The 23,745-nt window shown below is 33.4% G+C and overlaps 3 protein-coding genes across 6 annotated transcripts; 2 read left to right on the plus strand and 1 right to left on the minus strand.

Annotated features, from left to right (window-relative positions):
• Window positions 1-676: 676 nt before the first annotated feature.
• On the minus strand, window positions 677-13,670 carry LOC106165470 (uncharacterized). 2 transcript variants are annotated; one of them, XM_087014686.1, is made up of 7 exons: window positions 3,482-3,542; window positions 3,032-3,145; window positions 2,760-2,841; window positions 2,408-2,535; window positions 2,047-2,186; window positions 1,571-1,627; window positions 677-1,191 (listed from the first exon to the last, which is right to left on the minus strand). In XM_087014686.1, the coding sequence occupies exons 4-7, from the start codon at window positions 2,508-2,510 to the stop codon at window positions 1,051-1,053; spliced, it is 441 nt and encodes a 146-aa protein (XP_086870812.1). In that variant the 5' UTR covers window positions 2,511-2,535; window positions 2,760-2,841; window positions 3,032-3,145; window positions 3,482-3,542; the 3' UTR covers window positions 677-1,050. The 2 variants fall into 2 exon arrangements, 1 of the variants encoding a protein (XP_086870812.1); XR_015334943.1 differs by lacking the exons at window positions 677-1,191; window positions 1,571-1,627; window positions 2,047-2,186; window positions 2,408-2,535; window positions 3,482-3,542 and adding exons at window positions 3,846-3,988; window positions 12,460-12,594; window positions 13,263-13,381; window positions 13,523-13,670 and having other exon boundaries at window positions 2,758-2,841.
• Window positions 5,366-11,498, plus strand: LOC106167367 (uncharacterized). Its single transcript, XM_013546130.3, has 6 exons — window positions 5,366-5,552; window positions 7,913-8,257; window positions 8,489-8,914; window positions 9,082-9,783; window positions 10,027-10,099; window positions 10,412-11,498. Exons 1-6 carry the CDS (start codon window positions 5,507-5,509, stop codon window positions 10,575-10,577), a joined length of 1,758 nt encoding a protein of 585 aa, XP_013401584.2. The 5' UTR covers window positions 5,366-5,506; the 3' UTR covers window positions 10,578-11,498.
• On the plus strand, window positions 13,632-23,644 carry LOC106167368 (tumor necrosis factor alpha-induced protein 8-like protein 1). Of its 3 annotated transcripts, XM_087014677.1 has the most exons (4): window positions 13,666-13,803; window positions 17,704-17,772; window positions 18,142-18,251; window positions 20,048-23,644. In XM_087014677.1, coding segments are annotated over exons 3-4 (582 nt in total). In that variant the 5' UTR covers window positions 13,666-13,803; window positions 17,704-17,772; window positions 18,142-18,250; the 3' UTR covers window positions 20,629-23,644. The 3 variants fall into 3 exon arrangements, with proteins under 3 accessions (XP_013401585.1, XP_086870803.1, XP_013401586.1); XM_013546131.2 differs by lacking the exon at window positions 17,704-17,772 and having other exon boundaries at window positions 13,632-13,803; XM_013546132.2 differs by lacking the exon at window positions 17,704-17,772 and having other exon boundaries at window positions 13,691-13,812.
• Window positions 23,645-23,745: the final 101 nt, after the last annotated feature.

A 23,745-nucleotide genomic window follows, 5' to 3' on the forward strand; every position in this document is an offset into this window, starting at 1 on the left:
AATATCGTCAATCTTAATTTTTCTCCAAAATATCAAACACTCCTTCGCATATCAGTTTTCAACTGCTTTAGTAGATGAAAAAATGCTTTCACTTTAGTATTAATTCATTGGTTGTTTTGTTGTTTTCTACGCAATTTTTCTATGGAAAGAAAACATTCGCCAGTTGAGAAAAAAAATTCATCCAGGTACAGTCCATGGAATGAAAATCCCCAAAAAATGCCTATTTTGGCCATTCACAGCTTCTTATAATACTTAAAATACACATTTAAAAGGTTTTAACCCCTTTAAAATTTTCCCTGGAGCCTACATGATGTTGGTATTTCCATTGGAGCTTGTAGGAAAATGGTCATTGTTATAATGACTGGCCAGTCATTTTAAGCTAAAATCAACCTTTGTAAATTTTATCAAGGGTTGAATCAAGTGCACAGAGAGATAGATAAATGATTGGTGAGTACGAGAAAATTGCTTATTTTCCCAGGAAAATCCATTTTGGTGTATAAGTTTCATGGAATGTACATGTACCTTTAAATTCTATTAACCAGAGGTATTGATAGGATCATCACCTACACACAATTTTGTTATATAGTCTCTAAAAGCAGCATTGTATATCTTCAAATCATATTTCAAGAATAACTGAAAGAATGGACCTATGTCTATTAAATTCAAAAAGTGAAAATAAAGCATCACCAATTTTTATTATAATTAAAGACATTAAGGAGCAACAATGAATGGATTTTATTCACAATATTATCCAGAAGAAAAAAGTACCAGGACACCTTCAATAAGAAGTTGTTGAAGTCAGGGTCTCCACTATAGCATTGTACTGGTAGTGTATCCCATGCCAGTTGTGTTATACAGTCAATTTTTGTGTATGCAAATTCACTCTGGCTGAACAGATATAGAGCGCTTATAATAAAGAGACTAAAAAGCATTTTATTAGTCTTAGTGAAATCTGTTATATAACACATTCAAAACTGGTAATTTTCTATTTATCAATTTTATTTATTTATTTTTCTTTTTATCTTGTTTGTGTATTCAGTGTATGCCAATTCAGTGATCATCCTGCAGCTTTTTCTTGAGCTCTGCAATGCCTTTTTCCAGCTGAGAAGCCTGTTCATTCCACTGTCTGTTCCTACTAGTCACCTCTTTCAGCTGTCTCTTTAGTCGGGTCATCTGAGCTGCATTCCGCTTCTAGAACAAAAAAAAACTAATAATGTAATAAATAAGATCATTTAAGGTTAATAGAATTACTCAAAATTAAAAAATGATCACCACAAACAATTTCAAAAGCACTTTGCGTTATTTAATTTTCTTTTAAATACTGAGTCTTTTAGAGGAAATAATAACAAGAGTCAAGAAGAGAAAATTTTAACTGTTCTGATGGTACTTGTAAACAGTCAAGTATGACTGGAAAGGTTGCTACCATGGAAAATCATGAAAGTAAAATTTTGTGTTACTTCTTTAACTACTTGCCTTCTGAATTTACCTTTTTGATTTGGTGGGCATTCATTGATGTGTCTTTGAAACATGAGCTTAAGCTGCTATGGAAAGGAAAATATCTGAAACTTACATGTAACACTTGTGTCTCCTGTTTAGTTTTCTCTTGCTGGAGATTAAGCGCTTTCACCTGTTGGAAAATTAAATTATCAGACTATATTTGGAAAACAAATAACAAATAAATAAATAAATAAATACAATGAAACAATGCTTCTTCCTGTTGTCTGCAGTCAAGTTTCAGAACCCCTTCTAAAAACTCATTTTAAAAAACACTTTATAATATTTCTAACTGGAAACAAGATGCATAGATGTTTCTGAGAGGATTTTTGACAGACTTAAAACCAGGGTGACATTAATAACAAAACTTCCCTATATAGATACATACTTTACTAAGTTTTATAATAACACAGAAATTAACCTTGCATCTATCACAATTCAAGACCTTGTAGCTACATTTTAATGGTGAGCTTTTGAGATATTGAGTGCCTACAAGTGCATTATAATTTAAAACAATACATTCAGACATTTTTTAAAACAAAGGATATTCACCTGTTTTTCTTTGTCAAGCAGCTGCCCCCTTAATTGTCTCTTTTCATCATCTAACTTCTGAAGCTCCTGTTTGAGATCACTCTCACATTTACCTTCTAGTAAGTGTCTGGCCTTGTCTGGATTTTTCTCCAAGGTAAGCTCTGAGAATAAACCACCAGTTAAAATGATGGTTATACCCATGGTTTTTCTAATCTATTATCTTCATTAGGACACAACAATATAGCCATATCAATATATTAAGTAATGCACTGAGAAATGCCAATTCAAAACATAAATAAGTTAAACTGTCTATTTACACTATAGCAAAAAATACTACAAAAGTACTTGGCATTAAGACTATAAAAATTTCTTAATCACATACTTTGATTTTCTAATTCTTGTACATTTTTCTTTAATTCCTCCAATTCCTTTCTGTATCCATATTTTGATTCCAACAGGTCAACTTTAGACTCAAATTGTTTCATCTTTCCCGTGTATTCTTTCAACAAACTAAAATGACACAATGAGACAATCATATAGACAATCATGTCAAATAATACCATAATATACTATTTAAAATAAAAGAAAGGAAAACAAAGCTTTGTATGATTAAAAAAAAAAAAAAAAAATGGTTCTTTTCCTTCACCTGATATTAACTTGTGAGCACATTTTCTAAAAAGGATCCATCCTGTGTACAAGTATCTATGGTCAAGGGCTACATCACTAAATCTCACCTTGTTTCTTTACCCAGTTTTGTTTGAGCATCAATAATAGATGCTGTCAGGTCCTGCTTTTCTGCAATAGCAACTTCTATTTCTAAAACGTGAAAAATTGTGGAAACTACAGATTTAAAGACATTTTTGTACATTTACTGTCACAAAAATTAAGGTCAGCTCATTAGGTTAGTTTATTATTCATGCACTTGTTTTAAATGTTGTTTTTTTATTTTCATCATATCATGTTAAATTAGTTGATTTATAAGGTGTAAGTATATGGGATATTGAACCTCCTTCAAGTTGCCTACAATTGCCAGCCTTCTGGACAAAGTCATCTGCAGCAACACACTGCTTTCTTTTCAAACTGTTTAACTCCAGGGTCAATCCATGCACTTTCTCTCTTGCTGAATAAAAAAATTAAATAATAATGTGAATTTCTTAAACCTTGGCACCAATGAAAAAAAACTGCTTGTGATCATTTAATATACTCAACAGAAAATCTATAAATTGAAGGTTGCATATCTGTACTTACTATTCACAATTCATAGTGTTAAACATTGACTCTAAGCACTTCTTAGATAAAACATTTATAAATTATAAGAAAAAAAACAAAGTGTCTTATAGATAAAAACAGGTTAATACCAAATCAAGATATCTTGAAATGTTAAATCAAATTAAATGGAGCGGAAAAACAATAATTATAACAACATCAACAAGAAATGAAACTGTACGTAAATTACCTTAATGTTAAGCACAACTCAAAACTTGAAGTGTTAAATCAAAATTATTAACATAATTATACAAAATAATAAAAATAAATAAATCAATGAGACCCCTTTAGAGTCTGTAATAACAAGAAACCTTTATTACCCTTTGCAAGCTTTTCCTAAAAAAAGAACAATTTAATTTTATTTGAAACCACCAAGTGACAACCAACACACTGATAACATTTGACTTTGATGAATTATTTTTAAAATTCAAATTCAGAATAAGGCATTATTGTCCAAATTAATTCTCCTAAAGGAAATAACTGACAAAAACACACCGTATTGTTTAATAGTCTATTCTGTTAATGTACCTACTCCAGGGATGATTGCAATATACCTGTAATTCGGCAAGTATATGTTGATGTTTCCTGATATCCTCCGAGTGAGCTCTCTGTACAGTGATCACCTCGCTCACCACCTGGTGGAGACTGCTGCTGCTGCCACCTGTTGGACTACTCTGCTCTACACTATATGTGGAACCTGAAAAGATAAATTTCACCTCAGGTCTCCTTAAAGCCCTTGTTATACCAGTTTCCAACTTGTAATTTCTTGGAGAATAAATTTTTCCCACTGTCACCCCTCTCAGAGCTGGTGCTTTGTCAGTATTTGATGTTGTCATCAAATCCATACTAGTACATGTACATCAGTATTAATGAACTTAAGATATTACAGCCTTATCCTTTGTTACATACTGTAGTATTTGTGAGGGTGTTCTCCAAGCAGCTGTAAGTCCAGTGTGACAGAGTCATAATCTTTACATTTTAATCTTTTAAAAATCTGGTTTATCTATTCATTTCTTGTTTAAAAAAATCCATCATCACCTATTAAAATTAAAATTGCTAAATCTTATATATTCATTCATTCATTCATTCATTATTTATTTATTTATTTATTTATTATAATTTTTCTTTTTGGGGGGAGAGGCAGAATAAATGCAAAGTGGGATGAAATATCTGATTGTATGAATTCAATTTTTTATCTTTAATTTATGATGTTTATTCATTTAATCCTTTCTTTTTCAATGTAAGCTATGTGATTGGTGGGAATGTTAGGGATCTCCCCTTTTTTATTTCCACTAAAAACACTAAATTTAAATCTGATGTTTAAAAATGAGAATATCAGGTGGGACATTTTACTCAAAATCATCAGCTGAAATGCGGTAAATTTCATTTGTCATATTTCCTTAAATGATCGTGCGCTTGCACAACAAGTCAATCGATCTATATTCTACTACCAGGGTAAAGCAACTGCCCTACCCAATAGCTTTCTCACAAAAGCATGCTAAAAATAAGTGATGACTAAGGCACTATTATTGTTATACATCTTTTCATTGTAAACCTATAACTCTACAGGATAACAATCACAAAAGAACATGGAGATATCATCTCATATTTAAAAAGAAAAGTGCTTCTGTCAAAAAAGGGGGCCTTTCCACTGAAAGAAAGACAAATATTAAGCAGGATACTCTAGCTGGGCTTCCTAAATGGAAAAGCTACATCCATCCATAACTTTTTGAGTAAAGCTGTTTACTAACAAACAAACGAAGACAAACATATACTAGTAATCTCCTTCATGGAGTTCGTAAAATAGATCTTTCAAACAATATTGAGGTTTTAATTATTTATTAATTGTTGCATCCCCAGCAGACTTCCACAATGTCAAGGATCTATCTCACATGTATGGTTTCATAATTAATTCCCATCAAAACAAGTCTCTTGAACACCTAGCATGGTACACCCGTACCTAGGTTCCCTAGGTCACCTGTCTGGGTGTGTGACCAGCAACAGCCCTTTGTGTGAATATAAGATTTGGATCAATTGAGAGCGCTAAACCATATACAAGAATGCCATACAAATTGTGTTCACGTGATGTGGTGTTTGTCAAGTCCTCACTTTAAAACCAATCATAAGTCAGAACAGATCCAGGATACTGCTGGGAGACAAACCAGTAAGGTCTGCAGGTTTTGCAGAGTGCGCAGTGCGCCGAAACTGCACGAAAATGGAGGCACTTCATACGTTCATCATTTTGGTGATTCTTTGGACAGGTAAGGTATTTGTCAAAAGTGACTTAAGTTGTCAAATTCATTTAAGAGTTATTATACTTTAAATGAAGAGTTTAATATCTAAGATCTTCCTGCTCTGGTACTGTTGTTTTTCAGTAGTATTTACCTAATGTATTAAGGTGCTGGACAGTACATCATTTTTTTAGACAAATAGCACTAAAAATATAAAATAAAAACAAAGAAAATTTATCAAATCTATAACAGCTTGGTAAGACCCAAAACATTTATCAAAATCTATAAAAGAAAAAAAATTCACAATACAACAGAGGGTCAAATTATGGGACAATTTCATAACAGTCTTGGTTGTAACATAAGGGCCAGTCAATTCAACACCAGTCTTAAGGCATTTAACTTAGATGGCCAGGAGCTTTCACAGCAAAGGATTTTTTTTTTCATTACACTGTTTGTGGTTAGAGACATTCTTACGATGTACATATAGTACGACAACTGTTAACTTGTATTTGTGCTTTTTTATTGTTTTGGGGAAATATTCATGAAAAAATACTGAATTTCAATCCTGGCCTCTAAAAGTTTTCACTTTTAACATTTTTTATGATATTAGATGAATAACATATCAAATGTTATGAGGATTATGTTTTGAAAATTAGGTCGTTTATGATTTGCATGAATTGATCTCACTTGATCTCAATATTATTAAGTAAATGTTTAACTTGACAGCAAAGCTGGAAAAGCATATAGACACCATAAACCAAAAAACCATTGCAACAATAATAACAATTTTATGTGAAAATAGACTGGTTTAGATTGTGCTGGTTTTGGAAATAAGCCTGCCTTTTCACTAAACAAAGCCACTAAACAAGTTTGAAGTAAAACGTAGCAAACATATAGTTTGTCACCAAAATACATGCAAAAAAAAAAAAAAAATCAATCACTTTTGTAAAACCTATATGCTGATTTTTTGTAAGGGATCTTTTTTTTTACCAAACAAAGGCACTAAGAAAATTAATAGGAAAAAATATGGTTAGGCAGTTATAGGGATTGATGTACCAGGCAGCATCCGTGACAGGAACTGCAGTTTCTATACATAAAAATACTGACTCCTCCTTTAAAATCAAATAGAAAGACCAATATTATTATTATTATTGTCAAAGTAAGACATAATTACAAATAAATAATTTGCAAGCAGGTTAAATGCTTAAAAAACTTGTGATTCAGGGTTCACCTGATGGTGATTTAATTCCTACAGTAGCAAGTATGAATATTTCAACATTAAGTTATTTGTCAAACAACAAAAATTATGATGGTCGTCTTCTGTGGCATGAACAATACATCACCTGAGGCTGATTTAATTCCAACAGTAGCAAGTATTAATATTTCAACATTTGGTTATTTGTCAAACAAGAGAAATGATGGTCTTCTGTGGCACAAACAATACATCACACCAGTGCTGGGGCATCAACAGCAAAAACCTTCAAGTACAAGACAATCCAGTTTTCCACAGATACTTTTACCTTAGGCAATTTTTACAATAAAATACACAGCTCAGGTGATTTGCCGTCACCTGCTAAAAAGGGAGGAATTGAACATTTATAGCATCAAACTAAATAAAATATGTTTCTCACTTAAGAGTGACTCAGCAAATAACACTCAATGCTTCAGCCTTACAAAACTGGCAAAAATCACAAAAGAACCTGTTCCCCTTTTTTATAACAATAACAGGTGAATATTAGCATATCTAAAGAACTGTGAGCTTGGTTGAGTAATTTGTATAGAAGTATTAGCTAGAATATCGTCACGACATATGACGCATATTTATCTTACAGCTGATAGTATTTTTCCCAGTTTATGATTTTTTTTATATTACAGATCTGCATGATATTTTTCTGAAATCTGAAATTTTAAATTAGTTTTTAGTCAATATCCAAAACCCCTCTAACCTTCGAATGTCTGTAAGAAAAATTACTCATAAAATTGACATTATGACATACAATGCATTGATAGTGAAGGAAAGAAAAGAAATTAAGAAGGAAAGAAAACAAATTAAGAAGGATAGTATGTTGTAAGACAAATAAAACATTTCAGTGCACAGAAGTCACTATTTTTACATTTTTTAAAATATGGTCAAAGTTTGCTTTAATAAAAGTTTTATTATTTTTCAAAACAATAAGGAAAAGACAATATTTTTACAGCTTTTATTTTTCCTCTTTGGAAAATAAAAAAAAATGTTTGTTGATATAGTAATTAAAAAACTGACTTATATTCAAAATTTGTCAGCATCCAAGTACTTATCAAATAACTGAAAAATTTATGTATGTGTAAATCATATATTTGCCAGATATTTGAGCATTACCAATCCAAGGACACATTTGTATTTATATTAGGCACTGAAAGCACCCACCTGACATGGCAGTTGGACCAGAGCTCTCCAGCACATACTGTGACCACATGCACAGGTCAAAACCTGGCACTACACTGTTCCTCCAACACAATTATTCGCCTGAGAAACATGAAAATGTCAGCCTCTACAGAATGTCCAAACCACAACTGCCGTGGATGGTTGTGTATGGCAAGATGTTATGTGTCCCCAGCATTACAACAAAAATTGGCTACAAGTTGCTCTGGCAGACAGGCATGCAACTTGACTATCACAACCAATGACATGCGCAGGGGATCAACTAACACAATCAACTACAACCACCTTGAAGTGGGTTATGATTGTGAACCCAGTAAGAATGCATCTGTTTCTACAATCATCTTGTTTACAGTAATTCATTATCTTACATCAATTTTTTTTTACAACACTGCTTGTCTTTTACCTTACACAAATATCCACACCTTCCCTTAACTACCATTACATCATGATTAAATGTCAACATATCTGATCACTGATACATGTTGTCAACTCCATATACAATATTACACAAACATAATAATCTCAAATATCCATTATATTTTAGTCAAAACTATCAGCACACCAATGTGCAGCAGTATAAACATCAACAGCACCCTGCCCATCAACCTCACCAGCAGTAGATATCCATCACCATCAGTTCAAGTTCACAACTGCTCCTGTAAGATTACCCCGCCTGCCAACAGTGTCATCCTCTTGGAGGCAGTCGATGTCAGCATGGGGGGCTCCATTCACTTCTACTCCAGACACAGGGCAGTGTGCAGATACCTGGCTAAGCTGACCATAAATGAGACTAAAACAGTTTCATGGCATGGCTTGAACTACCTTCATACCTCCACATACCACGCTGCCTGTACTAACCTGACAAATTACATAACGCAGTTTAGTGATGCCCATCATTTGTCATTGGAGTATGACAGTGTACCGAACAGTAATAGCAGATTCTGGATCAAGCTATCTGCTTATCAATGGGGTAAGTCTTAAATCAAGTAAGGGAAAATGAAAAAAAAAAGCAAATGATTTTCATAACCAAGCTGACCAAATTAAGATGTCTTACTTCCAATTCTATCATAAAAGATCCTAATTTTATACAAAAGGCTTTCCAAAAGACTCACAATTCAATATGCTCTAACATTTCAGTTTCTGGAGATAATGATGATGAAGACTTTGACATGCATGATGACAATGACGACGATAACGACCATGATGATGATGATGATGATGATGATGATGACCACGATGATGATGATGATGATGATGATGATGATGATGATGATGACCATCATCGCTCAAGACGTAGTCATGGTCACCATGGCAGCCGTGGAAGTCACCACAATATAATCAAGCGTCGTACCTGGCTAAATGTACAATGTCAAGACAACCATGTGGTCAGTGGAGGGCCTTGGACAGATGCCTGGACAACAACAACAACAACATCAGCTCCAACAAGAGGACCCGTCTCCACCAGAGGGCCTATCCCAACAAGACCAGTCTCCACCAGAAGGCCTATCCCAAGAACAACTGCTCCCACCAGAGGGCCTACCCCAACAACACCAGTCTCCACCAGAGGGCCTATCCCAACAACACCAACCCCCACCAGAGGGCCTATCCCAACAAGACCAGTCCCCACCAGTGGGCCTATCCTAATAAAACCAGTCCCCACAAGTGGTCCAGAAAAGCTGCCAAACCCAACCCAAGGCCCTAAGATCCCACCAATACCACCAGAGGAGGTTCCTACCAACCCTAAAGTGCAGGTTGCAGGCAATGAGAAGCAAACAGATGGGGAAAACACAATGAAGGAAACTGAAAAGCTTGAAAGACCAGGGCTGAAACACGAACACAGTAAGAGGGCAATTTTTGCTTCAATTTCATGAATTTGAGATTAAAATGGGGTATTGGAGGACAGGCGCATAAGTAATACAGCAAAATAAACCAAGTTAACATTTTTTAATAATTCATTATAAGTGAAGATTTTTTTTTTTTGATAAATACTTCACCTGACTATTCAGATCAATTAAGTGCTGCAACATTTCCAGGAAATAAATTATTATCCAGTCATTTAATTAATCACGATTCTTATTTCAGTTCTTATTTTGGTGGGCGTTTTGGCTGCAGCATTCCTTGTAATGTTGGTTGTTGGTGCATTCTTTTTGTACAGGTAAGCAACCATATTGGACCATGTAAAAAGAAAATATAAGAATAACGTTATCTTGCCATTATTGATGAATACAATAAGATTTCAATTGTGAATTGTATAATAATCATGAACTTCTCAAAACAAGAAACATTTGCTTAAAAAAAATAATGAAATGATAATGAAGTTTTCCTAATTTTATTTGATATGAAATTTATTGCCTCATTTAGCTACAGATGTATGTTTTTTTCTATTTTTAATACAACTGTAAGCTATTTGACCAACAAATTATGAAAATTCTTCACTACATGTATTATCTTTTTTTCACTTCTTCAGAAACTGCAGACCCTCCCCAGTTGTAGGTACAATCAAATTCAATGGAGCCTATGATAATGCAATTTATCAGAATGCAGTCAATGAAAAGCCAGCTAAAGAGAAAGAAAGTTTTGCCTATGACAACGTAGTTTACGCAATACCCAGTGAGGAAAAAGTAAAGTTGTAAAAGCCAATGCCATATGGAACTTGACCCAAGAAATCATATTCAAGATTTCAGAAAAACCATACTGCCAAAATAAGACAACTAGTACAGTTCCTTACAAAATCAACATTAACTAGCTATAGACTTAAGGACTAAGAAGATTATGAAGCCATTCTTTCAATCATATGATATTACAAAATTAATTTTAAAAGTAAAAAGTACTCTTTGAATGAAATGTGACAATACGGACACTTATTCATCCAAAAATGTTTGATATTACAAAATTAATGAAATTATAAGTACCCAATGAATGTTATGTAACAATACAGACATTTATTTATCCAAGAATGAAAATTATAATATCCCAGAGGACATTTATGTATTTATCAAATCTTTTTTATCAGGATGAGGATGATCACCTTACTGCACAGTCATACTGTACTTTTGTATTTCACTATCACTTGCAGATCCAGAATTTTACTAATGAGATGAGGAGCGCTTGCCATGCTTAAAAATTTGCTCAGCAAATATATAACAGCAGACAAGGACTATATGCAATAGTCCAGGACATGGATGGAAAAGTTTCTCGATTTTGTTGTTTCTCTTACTATAATACCTATTTTTTTCAGACAGAATTGTTGATTATATACAGTAGAACATGGGTGAAAGCTGTAAAAACTGAAAATCCTGAATTGCTCATTGTACTTAGACCATATGATAAAAAAAGAATCAAAATGAAGACTGAAAATCCTGAAATCAAGCACATAAAAATATGTAAATCCTGAAAACTTTCACCCATACAGTAGAAGCAGCTGGACTGCTTTGGTGTAGCACTGTAATGAACTTGATTGAGTAGTCCAGTATATTGATGTCTAAATGTAATATCATGTATTTTTATATATTTCCATTTATAACTAATAAAAATGTAAAGAACTCAACCCATAAGATGAAGTGTCCTCATTCATTTGTTCACCTTTATTTTCAGTCGTATCTCTAGACAATGCCTTAATTATTTTCTGTTCACTTTTTTCAATTAAGTAGCATTTACAATGAAGATAGGCTGATCTTTCTCTTAAGTGCGACTGAATAACCTCAAGAAACCAGGTAAAAAATTAGATGGCAGTTCTGACTTTTACCAGTAGGCTAGTTATGCAGAGTGTAACACAAAGCTGAATTTGTATATGTGATGACATTTTCACTATGTCAAACCATAGAACTCTACTTCTATCGTCAAACTGAATCATACATGGATAAAAATGATTCATTTTGTATGATTTTGTATGGTGAAAAAAAACAAGAAGCACAAAAAAATAATAATAATAATAATAATAAAGTGACTTTGATCTTTATTGGTAGGCTAGTTAAAGCAAATTGTTACAAAAAAATCTACACGACACGTTTGCACTGTCACAACATACAGCTGATGGACCATGCAGTTGTGAATGAATGAGGGAACTTTAGAAAAACATAAATATTGATCCATTTCAAGAAAAAAACTTTGCATGCTTTAAACAAATCCATTATGATGGCAATGCCATGATAATGACCACAATGAAGTATTTTCTGACCACAGGGTCCGACAGTTGTCTGTTACAAAATTGTAGTGCACCCAGCAGGAACTGAGATGGTCAACAGGAATGGGTTTCTGGCCAGACATACCCTTTGTCAGTAGGGGCAATTTCACACTTACATGTTGAGTACACATGGCCTCAGATCTACTCCAGATGCCCAGCTGAGTGATAACATCCAACCACACAATTATCCTCCTCTGCTGATAAGGTCGGACACAAAATATTTTATGTCTGAGTAGTGCTAAGCCACTGAGCAGGGTACGGTAGATACCTTAGAGGAGACATTTGAATTGGGTGAGATTCCTTAAGGTATTAAGTCACAGTGGGACACTTACCTGTATCATTAATGTCTTGATTTGGGAGATAAGCTGCTGGAGAATAGCGCAGCAAATGGCTAGTGTGAAGGCTAGTCTGTTTAGCATTGTTTAAAGAAACCGGTGACTTTTTAACAGAAGACTGGATACATGTACCTTCAAAGAAAAAGAAAGAAGAAATCACTCACAAACATATGAAGAATAGTTTAAATTTGAATTTTTTTGAAACAGACTGCCCTTTAACTGTATAAATTCAATGAACATTCAGCAACAACCAATACTACAGTGCGGGCCGTACGTAGCAATAGTCTGAAGGTTCAATAGTCCAAAGGTTCATTGGTCCGAATGTTTACTATATAGAACCTTTGGACCAATGAACCTTTGATTAAAAAAATGGCGAAAATGTTACGACTTTTTGTACCAATAAACCTTCAGACTATTGAGACACCCCCCACCCCCTACAGTGTATGTCCATAGCCAGCAATTTTGTAGCAGAAGGTAGAGGGAGGCTTCTTTTTCTTTTTTTTCTGAAAAAGTAGACTTTTTACCATGAAATCTTCATGTGCCTAGAACAAATTTTACCCAAACGAACTTTTTCCTGGCAAAAAGAGCAGCTGGTAAAACCCCCACTGGTTACTGGCCTGCTAGTATAATAGTAGCATTTTTTTTTTTTTTATTTCTAGGAGAAGCCAACATATTCCAAACTTGTTCAATAAAAATTAAGTAATAACTAAAAAGTCAGTCAGTGGATTACATTAAGACTGTTGCTATATAATTTTAACTGTTTGTGATTCTGAGGTACATGTGTATTATTATCACAATACCAGAACTTTTAAGAGGTCTTTCTTGCACAGCAACAGTCTGAGCATTAAGTGGCCGAGGGGGCATATAAACAGGGATGCAGCCTTGCACTAAATGTACAGTTCTGGACGGTTTGGGAGGGCTGGAAAAGAAAAAGAAATTATTAACATAACAATCAACATTTTTGTCAGGATTCTATCATGTTGAAGTTATCATGTTGCACTCTGGCACTCGTTTTACATACAAAAGTTAGAGAAAGATTAATGACACCGGTTCAACTCACCTACTTAGAAGATTTTCCATTGCAATTTATGACATACAATCAAATGTATCTCTTTACTATTCACTTCCATTTAAAAATTCGATTAGGGAACTCATAGTCGCTGCTCTCCGCAACGAATGTTTGAATGATGAACAGACCAAGAGAGTGGGTTGTCTTGGAGCACCTGTGAATAGCTGCCATCTATAAAGACGCTTGTGACGTCACGGAAACAACAAAAGTTTTCCCGAACTTTGCAGTAGCTTGTTGGGCGTCTGGCACACTCTGCTTAAGAGGGATTAAAGGTAATTACGGTGTGTATCAAGTGTGTTTAGACGTTAATGAGAAAATTGACTGTGTTTGTGTAGGTGTTTGGTCAATTTTAGAATTTGGGGGGATAGTTTAAACAATGGCTCTAATATCCGACGAACGTGTAAGTAAACTAGCATATCCTACGACTAATAAGTCTATAAAAAAAGTCGAATTATTCTTACCGTTAGTTGTACCTGTATTTCTTTTTTACTATTAACTTTTCTGAAGAAGTTCAAAATGTTGTCATTGAGTTGTTCCCAAATAGTGTCAAAATCCTTCACAAATTTGTTTCCTTCAGAGAGACTTTGAAGAGTTCATAACTTTCAGGTTCAGCTTAGACGTATATTCTATACGTGAATAGGATCATGTTTTAATCCCCCAATTCTTAATATCACGAATAAATACCTAATATATGTATATAGTAAAAAAATATTGATATGCCACTTGGATCAATTTTGGCTGCTTCAACTTACAACGTTATATACATTGACAGGTGTATTTTCCTATTGTACAAAAATATATTATTCCTGAGCCTTTGTCGGAGTTTAATGTTGTTTTATATTAGTGTTGTTAGATATCAAAAGTGTGTGCATGTCAGAAATTCTGTTGCAATGCTTTATATTACTTAACCAGAAATGTTGATTAATTGACCAGCTGAACTTTAGGTACTACTCCACACCTGCAAAGCTTCATAAAAGTTTCACAACAATTAGATGCAAAGAAAAGTAGTCAATATGTATATGTGAATTGATTGACTTATGTATGTTTTACGGTGCTTCAGCAGATTGCAAGCAGGTTATTGCTTTTAGTTGAACTTTTCCGTCGTGTAAAGCCCATTGGAAAGGTCAGACCCTATGGGTTTATGACCTCTTTATGCTTCAGCCGAAAAATTGGAGATACTTTACTGTAAGCCTTTTACTATGCCCTGCCAATCAAGTAAAGAAGTTTATAATTACAGTGCCATTATAACCCTTTTCCAATCAAGTAAAGGCAATTTTAGTTTAATATTTTACTTTTTTTTTTCAATCAAGTAGTGGCGATTTTAGTTACAAGGTAATTAAAGTAATTGTTACATCTTTCATACCCTTTTCCGATCAAGTAATTTGGCATCAAAAAGGAAATTTTGTTGTTTTTTTGCTATTTTTGTGTTCAGTTTTATGTTTGATTGTTTTTGGACATGATTCGCACATGCAATTCTTTCACAGTGCTCATACCTTTTACAATAACTAATGTTCTGACTGCTACAGGAGACAGACTACACCACTGTGGTCGTCGCTTCTCTCAACATTACCTCAGTGCAAGGTCTCACATTTCTTGCATTTTCCTCTGTTTTTAACTTTAGACATAGGCCTGTAGCCTCTCTGTTATTACTCCTGCTTCTTGCAGTATCAGGCTCCCTTCATTTTTTTTATCCCTCTTTGCAGTAACTGCCATATTGACTAGTCTCATGTGGCATATAATACACCTCCTCACTTGGCTTTCACTGATAGATAGTAGTTCATAATGAGAAGTTGTAAATGTATCTTTTAAATATTTATTTCGACTGATTGAGATCATATTTAGCGTTGAAAATGGTGTTATGGATTGTGCTAGATGTTTCTCTGTTGTGCAGTTTGATAGCAGTGAAAAGTAGCAATATACGATAGATTTGAGCAACACATTTTGCACAGCCGAGGTACATGTATGTAACATGCAGTGTAAATCATAATGTACTCTGTAAAGCAGTTCTCTGGCTAGTATCTTAGTCATGTGACACACACCACTCAAAGATTGGAAAGGATGCAGGATGTTAATGTGAAAAGATGGAAAAGAAGGGATGCCGGATGTGAATGCAATTTTTAGTTCCTTATTTCTGCTGACTGGACGTGAGTATGGAATTGAATCTGAAATAGATCTTGTCTATTTGGAGTGTTTGATGTTGTGAAAGTGGTATTTGTGTATTTTTTTCTGTTTTATTCACTAGAAAAGTGTTTGATATGCTCTTTAAAATTGAAAATGGAAAAAAAATCCAAGTGCAGGTCAAGGAAAGTTCCGTGAGTAGGAGGAAATTGCTTTTTTACCCAAAGGAAAATTAATTTTGGCTAAGACAATCTTGTATCTATAGATTACCTTTAAAGGCACATGACTGTTAAGTTAGATGCATGTGAGTGAAACCAGTGCCTCGGATTTTTATAGGCCTTTTTCACCACCTTTTATGGAATAACTAAATAATATCATGTTATATATATCAAGTAATATATGAATCAAGTATTAATCTGGATGTAAGGTTATGTAATTTATTCAATGGATTAATCTAAGACAAAACTTGTCAACCTTATACAAGATTGGGTAATTAACAAATTAGTTGCCATAAAATGGAGCGAAAAACCTACTAAATTTGTTTTCAGCTATAGAAAATCTGTATATATACGTAGCTGATATGAGTCACTGTAGGTCAACCATGCAATCTGTAGTCATTCGTTCATGGACAGTTTAGTAATTGATACTGATGCCATGGCTCTCTGTGATCTTTCACAATGAAGAGATATTATTGATGAGTTTGCATTTTGCAAAAAAAAACTTGGTCTAGGCATGATTGTATGTCAAAATAAGAAATATAGAAGTTAAAGGGATAACAAATCTTCGTGTGAGATCTATATTTCACAATTAATACATTGTAAACAACTCATAGATATATAATATATTCTATTTTACCACAAAAACAGCAGTTATTGTTATTTTTGTGAAGTTTGTGCTTGTCATTGGACCACGTGACCTCCGTAGAAAACTATACTCTGTAATAATCTCTTAAGAGATTATAACAAAAAAAAAAACCTTTTAGAAAAAAAAAACAGAACTAACTTTTTATGTAGAAATGGATTCATTAACCATAATTTAGCATGGGAAAATTGTCGTTTACCCCAGGAATATTCTTTTTTTGGCAAAAATGAACAGTTGTTAAACTTTTAATTTTTTAACTATTTGAAAAGTAAAGAAATAAGTTCCAAAAAGTATTTTATAGCATACTTTTGAATTAGGTATTCAAAAGAATGATGATGCAAAAGTAGTAAAAAACTATCAGTGGTACTAGGAAAATATATGTGATTTATGGCCTCTGAGAAGGAGACAAAGTTTTACTTGCCATTAGTTTGTTTGTTTGTTTGTTTGTTTTTTGTTTTTGTCTGGTAAGTGCATTATGCAAAAATTTAGGGACTGATTTTCATGAAATTTTCAGGATAGGTCTCAAATGGACCAAAAAAAAATAATGATTAGATTTTTGGGAATGATACAAATTAGCATGATACCTGTTTATACCAGTGAAATGCTGCATTTTACAGTCTATGTTTGCGTCCATCTCCTCTGTCTGTCCTGTCATGCGTGCACCATTACCTCTGCTCATCCTGTCACTCATGCACTGTGTTGAAGCTTCACAAGTGTCTTGACTCTTTTTAATGGTAAACATTTTAAGTTTTCTTATTGGCATAGGGTCCATGGACTCAATGGCTAGAGTAGGAACCTAACATGCAAGCAGTCCAAGATTGAGTCCTGCTGTCAAAACAATTTTTTTTTAATTATTAAGATGAAAATCTACTCTTGGCTCCATATCTATGGCTTGATTAATAATTAATAATCGTGAGAATTGGCTTGCCTTGGTGGAGGTCTGCACTCTCTGAGTGCTTTTCTAGTTTATTTATTATTTTCATGCAAATAGGCCACAGATGGTGTCCTTAATTGGAATGAAATTTATTATGAATTTTTTTGCTTTTATACTGCCCCAGACAAACCCAGCTAAATTCATCTGTTTACTTAACTGTGCAGCATAAGTGGCCTAAATTGGTTTGTGGTTTTACTCCTTTATCAATTTTCATGACACTGCACACTAATGAGTTTGAAAATGGTTCGTGTTATTACAGTCAATGTACCTGGCTGTCTCGCCATCATCTCTATGGAAAATAAGCTTGCAGTGAGCCTGGATTGAACTGGTAGGACGGTGATGATGTTCATCCTGCATTTCCTAAGCTATTGATTATAGCTGGCATTGTAGATTAATAACTACGCTGCTTAGAGTCTGAGATAATCAGGGTGGATATAACACTAAATCTAGCAACATTTTAGACATATTGTTAAGGGATCAGGTTAGTGTCATTAGTATGCAAGTAATGAAGGGCATCACTTTTAAGAGACCTATTTGCTTGTGTCCTCATGCTCATAGATTTTCACTACTTATTGTTTTATTTGAAACATTTTTGGAGTTGCATACTTTTGTGCTGTGGTTTTAGTTTCAAAAATTATATATCACATATGTGATTTTTGCATAAATACTCTAATTGTTTGAGTTGATCTCATTTCAGCCCTAACTCCCAGATGTATTATGTGATGATTGCATCTTGATAGACTGGTCTAACTTCAACTGGCAGTACAACAATATTTGTGGATTCTTTGTGGAGAAAGTAGGACAGGAGTAAGTTTTGTTTTTGACCCAAATTATGTTGAGAATGTTGAAATGCAGATACATTTCTTTTAAACAGTTTCTTTTTAGCAATTAAAAATTCTACATGAAGCTTTGAAGTTAATGTTTTCTGCTTTTTTGCTTGTTTAGTATTGTAACTTATTCTTGGTAGTATTAAGAAATCAAAGTGATTGTTTTGATTCATCCAGTTGTTTTGATTCATCCAGTTGTTTTAAACTGAGATCGTGGTGGAAAGGAAATTGAATTTCATACTGGATCATAAGTATGAGATCCAATTTTATTTACATTACATCATAATCTTTTTAGCACTAAGAATTTTTTACATTTTAACCACTGACTACAAAAAGGCCCTGTTTAACAATGCAGTTTAAATTTGCTAAACACAAAGAATTACATTGGATTAGAATGGCGTGTATGGGAGGATTACAAAAGACACAAATTCAATAAATTTGAAACACATGAAGCATAAAAGTTATTGATGCTATGGGTTGTGCCTCATGCAGTTATTAAAAGGCATGCTCAGATTTAGTCATGGCATTTGATAAACATGAATTCTTCTTCATCAACATGCAAGCACTTCTATATAACATTATATTGAGATCTTCCAAGATCAGGTAGATGTTTTCATACTCCCTTTTTTGTCTCACTTCAGAGGCATCTGTTTTAAAGCTAGATATTCTATTTTGCCCGGTCTCAAAATTTATTTCAAAAACTCCAACAACAGAAATCTTAGATAGTTTTGGGCATATTTTCAAGGTGTGCTATATTATTGCACTGTCATTTCAGGTTTTTAAAGTGCAGAATATGCTATGATGATAGACACTGGATGTGGTGCAAAAAGTAGTGTGTACCTCATAATCATCATAATTATAGTGTGTACATACATGGATGTGTCTGCATGGTACTTCATGCACTATAAGTTTGAAGGCAGTTAAATGGGACTCCCCAGACAAAAAGTCGCCAATCAGAGCAATATCAGAAATCAAATGGGCGACTCCTGAGATTTTGTAGTTTAGACAGATGGAATTTTGATCACTGGTGATTTTAACATTGTTATTTCAATGTGATGTAGTTTACAGAGTGATAGAATATTGAGTGCATTTTGCATGTTAACTTTATTGCAAAGTAAAAAAGATACTAGTTAGCATTCCTGTGATAAAAGAAATATTTAACAGCTGAAAAAAAGACTATTTGTACTTTCTTGGGATATAGTGCCAACAGAATAAACTATGATAACTGTGCAGTTAGTCACCTCCATTCAGTAGTAACATGTAAGAAATAAAACAAAATCATTCACCCAAAAACAAAGTTGAAAAAAGTGTCAAAAACATGCGGGCATTCATTTTAGATGTAAGACCAAGATTTGACATCTTTCAGTTTTTTATATAAAAGCAATTGTAGTATCATGACGACTTACTAACATTTTGTCATTTGAAAATAAATTGATATTTTAATATGTGTGAATCCTACAAGACCATGTAAGGTGGCAAACTTTAAAATAAAAAAACAAAAAAAAAACGAGAAGCCCATTTTCAAGTTTGACAAAATTTTCAAAGTGAAAAAAAATTGTTGGCGGTGAATTGTCTTCCAACAAAAGACCCACTAAATTTTCGAGTTTTACCATAAAAGTAAAAAGATAAATGCTGTTGATGTTCTTTTAGTAATAACCAACCATTGTGTACCTATTGTATGCATGCCCCTCTTCCCAACACACACACACATATACTCAGAGAGAAAGAGAGGGAGAGAGAGAGAGTAAACAATTTTATTATTTTTATTTTATTTAGTGTCAGACCAGACTGTACCAGGTGCGGGGTTTAACTCCAAGGGCCTTGGCCTGAGAGCACAGAAGAAGCTAATGGGGAAGCTGGCTAGTAAGAAGATAGCCAAAGTGTTCATAGATGACACCACGGGCCATATGCTAGACCAGTTATTCTTTATACTCAAGGATTACACCAAAAGCAAAAAAGAAGGAGAAAAACTTCTCAAGGACATTATCAAAATTGTTATTAAGATAGGGATTTTGTACAGGAATGATCAATTTGATGCTGAAGAGCTAGCACTTGCTGAGAGATTTAAGAAAAAGTTTCACACTTGTGCAATGACTGTGATGAGTTTCTTCGAGGTTGAATTCTCATTTGATAAAAATTTTCTTTCAAGGAATCTCAGAGAATGCCATGCAATGTTGACTCAGTTGATTAGACGCCACCTCACAGATAAATCTCATACTCGTTTAAATCATGTCTTTGACTTCTTCTCAGACCCAGAGTTTCTGGAAACTGTGTTTAGAATGGACAGTGTGTACAGGGATTCCTTGGGACAAGTTGTGAATGATCTCCACAAAATGATGGAAGATGGAACTATTTGAGCCACTTCAGGACATGCATTGGCTTATGTTTGGGACTTGGAGATGATTCATCCTCTATTGGCATATGACTTATTGTGAATTCTTTAAGGTTACAAATATAGAAAGAAATGAATACTCAAGTGACAGGACCTTTATTGAATTAAGCAATTGTTGGAATCCAGGCTGTCAGTTGTAAGGTTTTATGAAAGTGATACCAAGCAAGGGGATATTTTATGCAGGCTGAAGCATTTACATATGGTTTTTGTGGTGGCTTTACCATCTTTTGTTACCACTAAAGCTAGATTACCAAGATGTATGGAAACATAAATTTAGTTCACAATACAAATCCTTAATGCATGTATTTCATTTAAATGTCAGGTGAAGACTAATAGCTGAGGATTTGACAGCTAGGAATTATTTGCAAATTTCCTGTTTATGAAGTTTTGGCTTGTGACAGTCATTCTAGGCTAAGGAGCTTCTTCAAAAAAACCTACATTTAACCTGACAAACTGATGTTGTGTGGACAAAATCACCTTTTTCAAGATATCAAGTTTTTAAATCACTAAATTTTGACTAATAAGATCAAAAAGTGCATATGCAAATCTGGAGCACAATTTCTTTTGTTATAGGTAATTTATTAAATATTCAAATCTTCACTGTCTTTAAAAGAGTCATTGGGAAATTCACAAAAAGAAATTGAATTTGTGATCGACAGACGTGTCTCCACAGCTCTGGGTAAGATGTATCTGGTTACTGTCACTGAAGAGTTCTTTCCCTTGGAAGATGTAATTGATTTGGATTGAAATTCTGTTGAACACTATACTGATGCACCAAGTTCCCAGTCTCCTGTTTACAATCTGTATGCATTGCAGGGACTTGTATTTTTTCAGTAACACAGTCATGTTATACCTGTAGTAGATATATTTTTCTGAAGGAAAATATCTCATTTAAAATATGATAATTATTTTATCTCAAATATTAATTTACAGAACAATTGAAAAAAAAGTTCAGTATATTTAAAATCATGGATTACAGTATACAAATATATTTTTTTCACGTCTTTCATTTTGAATACTAGGAATATGCACTGAAATCTGGAGACAGGATCAAAATAAGTTATTTTCAAAATTTTTCAATAAAAGGGCTTAGGCTGACATATTTATCTTAGTTATCATCACAGAACAAAAAGGTTAAGGTAGCATCACTACTTATGAGATCTAATCGGTAAATTTTCAAACCCATGAATTATGCAGTAAATTTATTGCCATAATTATTCTGAAATGCAGAACTATTTTGAATACATACAGCAAAGGAGTGTTACTGTATTTATCATTTGTAGATTTCTACAGTGACTTGACAGAAATAAACAGTGGACAATACCATCATTTTGGACTTGCAACTTAACAGTATTGAAGTTGAATTTTGTTGGATACTGTGGCAAAAAACTAAACTAAACACATAAATTCTTTGAGACAGAAATGAGTATTTAAAGTTACATATTCTGAATAGTTATAGTAGATTTGAAAAAAAAAACTGGTCAGGAATAAAAGAAGTGAAAAATTATTTGTATTTATTATTTAGACATTGGAGCTATTTGCAACTATTTTCCAGCATAACAATAATTACCTGTTGCCATATGTGAACTACCTTCTTAATATTTATTCAAGGTGAGTCATGATTATTACTCCTGGCAACCAACATGATATGATAGTCTTTCTTGATCACTCATACTTGGCTCTGACAGATGAGTATTGTATAATTTTACTAACATTTGCCGTACCGATAATGGAATCTGTCATCACAGGATTAAGACATTTATGTTTTAATGTCCATAAATTGTGGGAGATTTCAAGGAAATGCATGCTCTGTGTTAAGACACACAATGAATATTAGACCCTCATACAGCAAAATAATAAAGAGAATTACTCCAAAAACTAGTCAATTAAAACTGCAAAAATGGGTTTCTATGGATTGTAATTCAGTGAATTCAGATAATGTTTGGATCTGGTGATCAAGGGAAAGTATTGAAATTCCCTGGAAAATGATAATTTTTCTATACTTACAATTAATACACCAGAGGGACTTGTTTATTGATAAGTTATTTTGACAACCTGAGGAATTAGGGGATAGCTATTCTAATTATTGTAACAGAGATAAAACAAAACATAATTACTAAGCTGGCTGTTTGTTTACCTGGTTAATGGTTTTCAGAAGACATAAAGAGAAAACTTATGCTTAGATTTAATTGCTTAGTTTTTTGTGTTAACATGTTAAAAAGAAATGTTGCAATATACTTCGATATTATGCTCACTGCAATTCAAACTTCATTTATGCCAAATTTCTTAAACTGAAACTTAGTTTCTTTTGTGCAGTAATTGATTGCATGTATATTAGGAGCACCAAGTATTTATTACAATTTTTCATTACCATCACGATGCAATTATTCCATATTGATTTTTTGCGATAAATGTGAGAAAAGTCCATGTGGGAGCTTTTGAAAGCAATATGTCACTCTGTTTATGGAAGAAATCTTAGGTGTACTACAGAAAATGAATGAGGTATATTTTAAATATACCATCTTATCGTGAATAATTATATCATAGGAGGAAGAAAAGAACTCAATTTTATCCTAGAACTGCTGGGGACATTGGTATTGGCAAAATTAATTGGTTAAACTGTGTCAGAAGAAATTGACAGACACATGGAAGTAACATACTGGTAACATGTCAGTATTATCCACCATACACTTGTTTTACCTGTAGTTTACGGTTTCATTACACCAGAGACTGTGTGATTTAATATTTGGTACTAATGTTTCACACAGTTGTGTACACCATTGTATTTGATTGCCAGGATGGTGAAATGCCTGGTGAATAGGCCGATTGGGGAGTAACGTAATTAGCCACCAGGTTGTGACTTACTTAAAATATGTATGGATTATAATGATTAAATGTCTGTGCAGTTACTTTTTATTTAATATATTATATACTTATGCATTTTGCTATTGGAATAATAAATAAGTCAGTGTTTTGTATGATTTACATGTTTGTTTTACTTATAAAAATAAAACATTATCATTAAATAAAATATATCTTTGCCCTCTATATCATTTCATTACTGATTCTTGGCCGACCCTTC

Source organism: Lingula anatina, chromosome 1, assembly GCF_051362555.1.
Source record: "Lingula anatina isolate TDL-2025a chromosome 1, LinAna3.0, whole genome shotgun sequence".
Taxonomy (NCBI): Eukaryota; Metazoa; Brachiopoda; class Lingulata; order Lingulida; family Lingulidae; genus Lingula; species Lingula anatina.

Bases quoted from the DNA above. Each gene is read 5' to 3' on its own strand.
- LOC106165470 (XM_087014686.1), bottom strand. From the start codon at position 2,510: ATGAAACAATTTGAGTCTAAAGTTGACCTGTTGGAATCAAAATATGGA. The intron at 2,187-2,407 runs GTATGTGATTAA...GTTTATTCTCAG, and splicing joins ACAAGAATTAGAAAATCAAA to AGCTTACCTTGGAGAAAAAT. The intron at 1,192-1,570 runs GTAAGTTTCAGA...TTTTTGTTCTAG, and splicing joins AGGAGACACAAGTGTTACAT to AAGCGGAATGCAGCTCAGAT.
- LOC106167367 (XM_013546130.3), top strand. From the start codon at position 5,507: ATGGAGGCACTTCATACGTTCATCATTTTGGTGATTCTTTGGACAG. The intron at 5,553-7,912 runs GTAAGGTATTTG...TATTTATATTAG, and splicing joins TTTGGTGATTCTTTGGACAG to GCACTGAAAGCACCCACCTG. The intron at 9,784-10,026 runs GTAAGAGGGCAA...TTCTTATTTCAG, and splicing joins AGGGCTGAAACACGAACACA to TTCTTATTTTGGTGGGCGTT.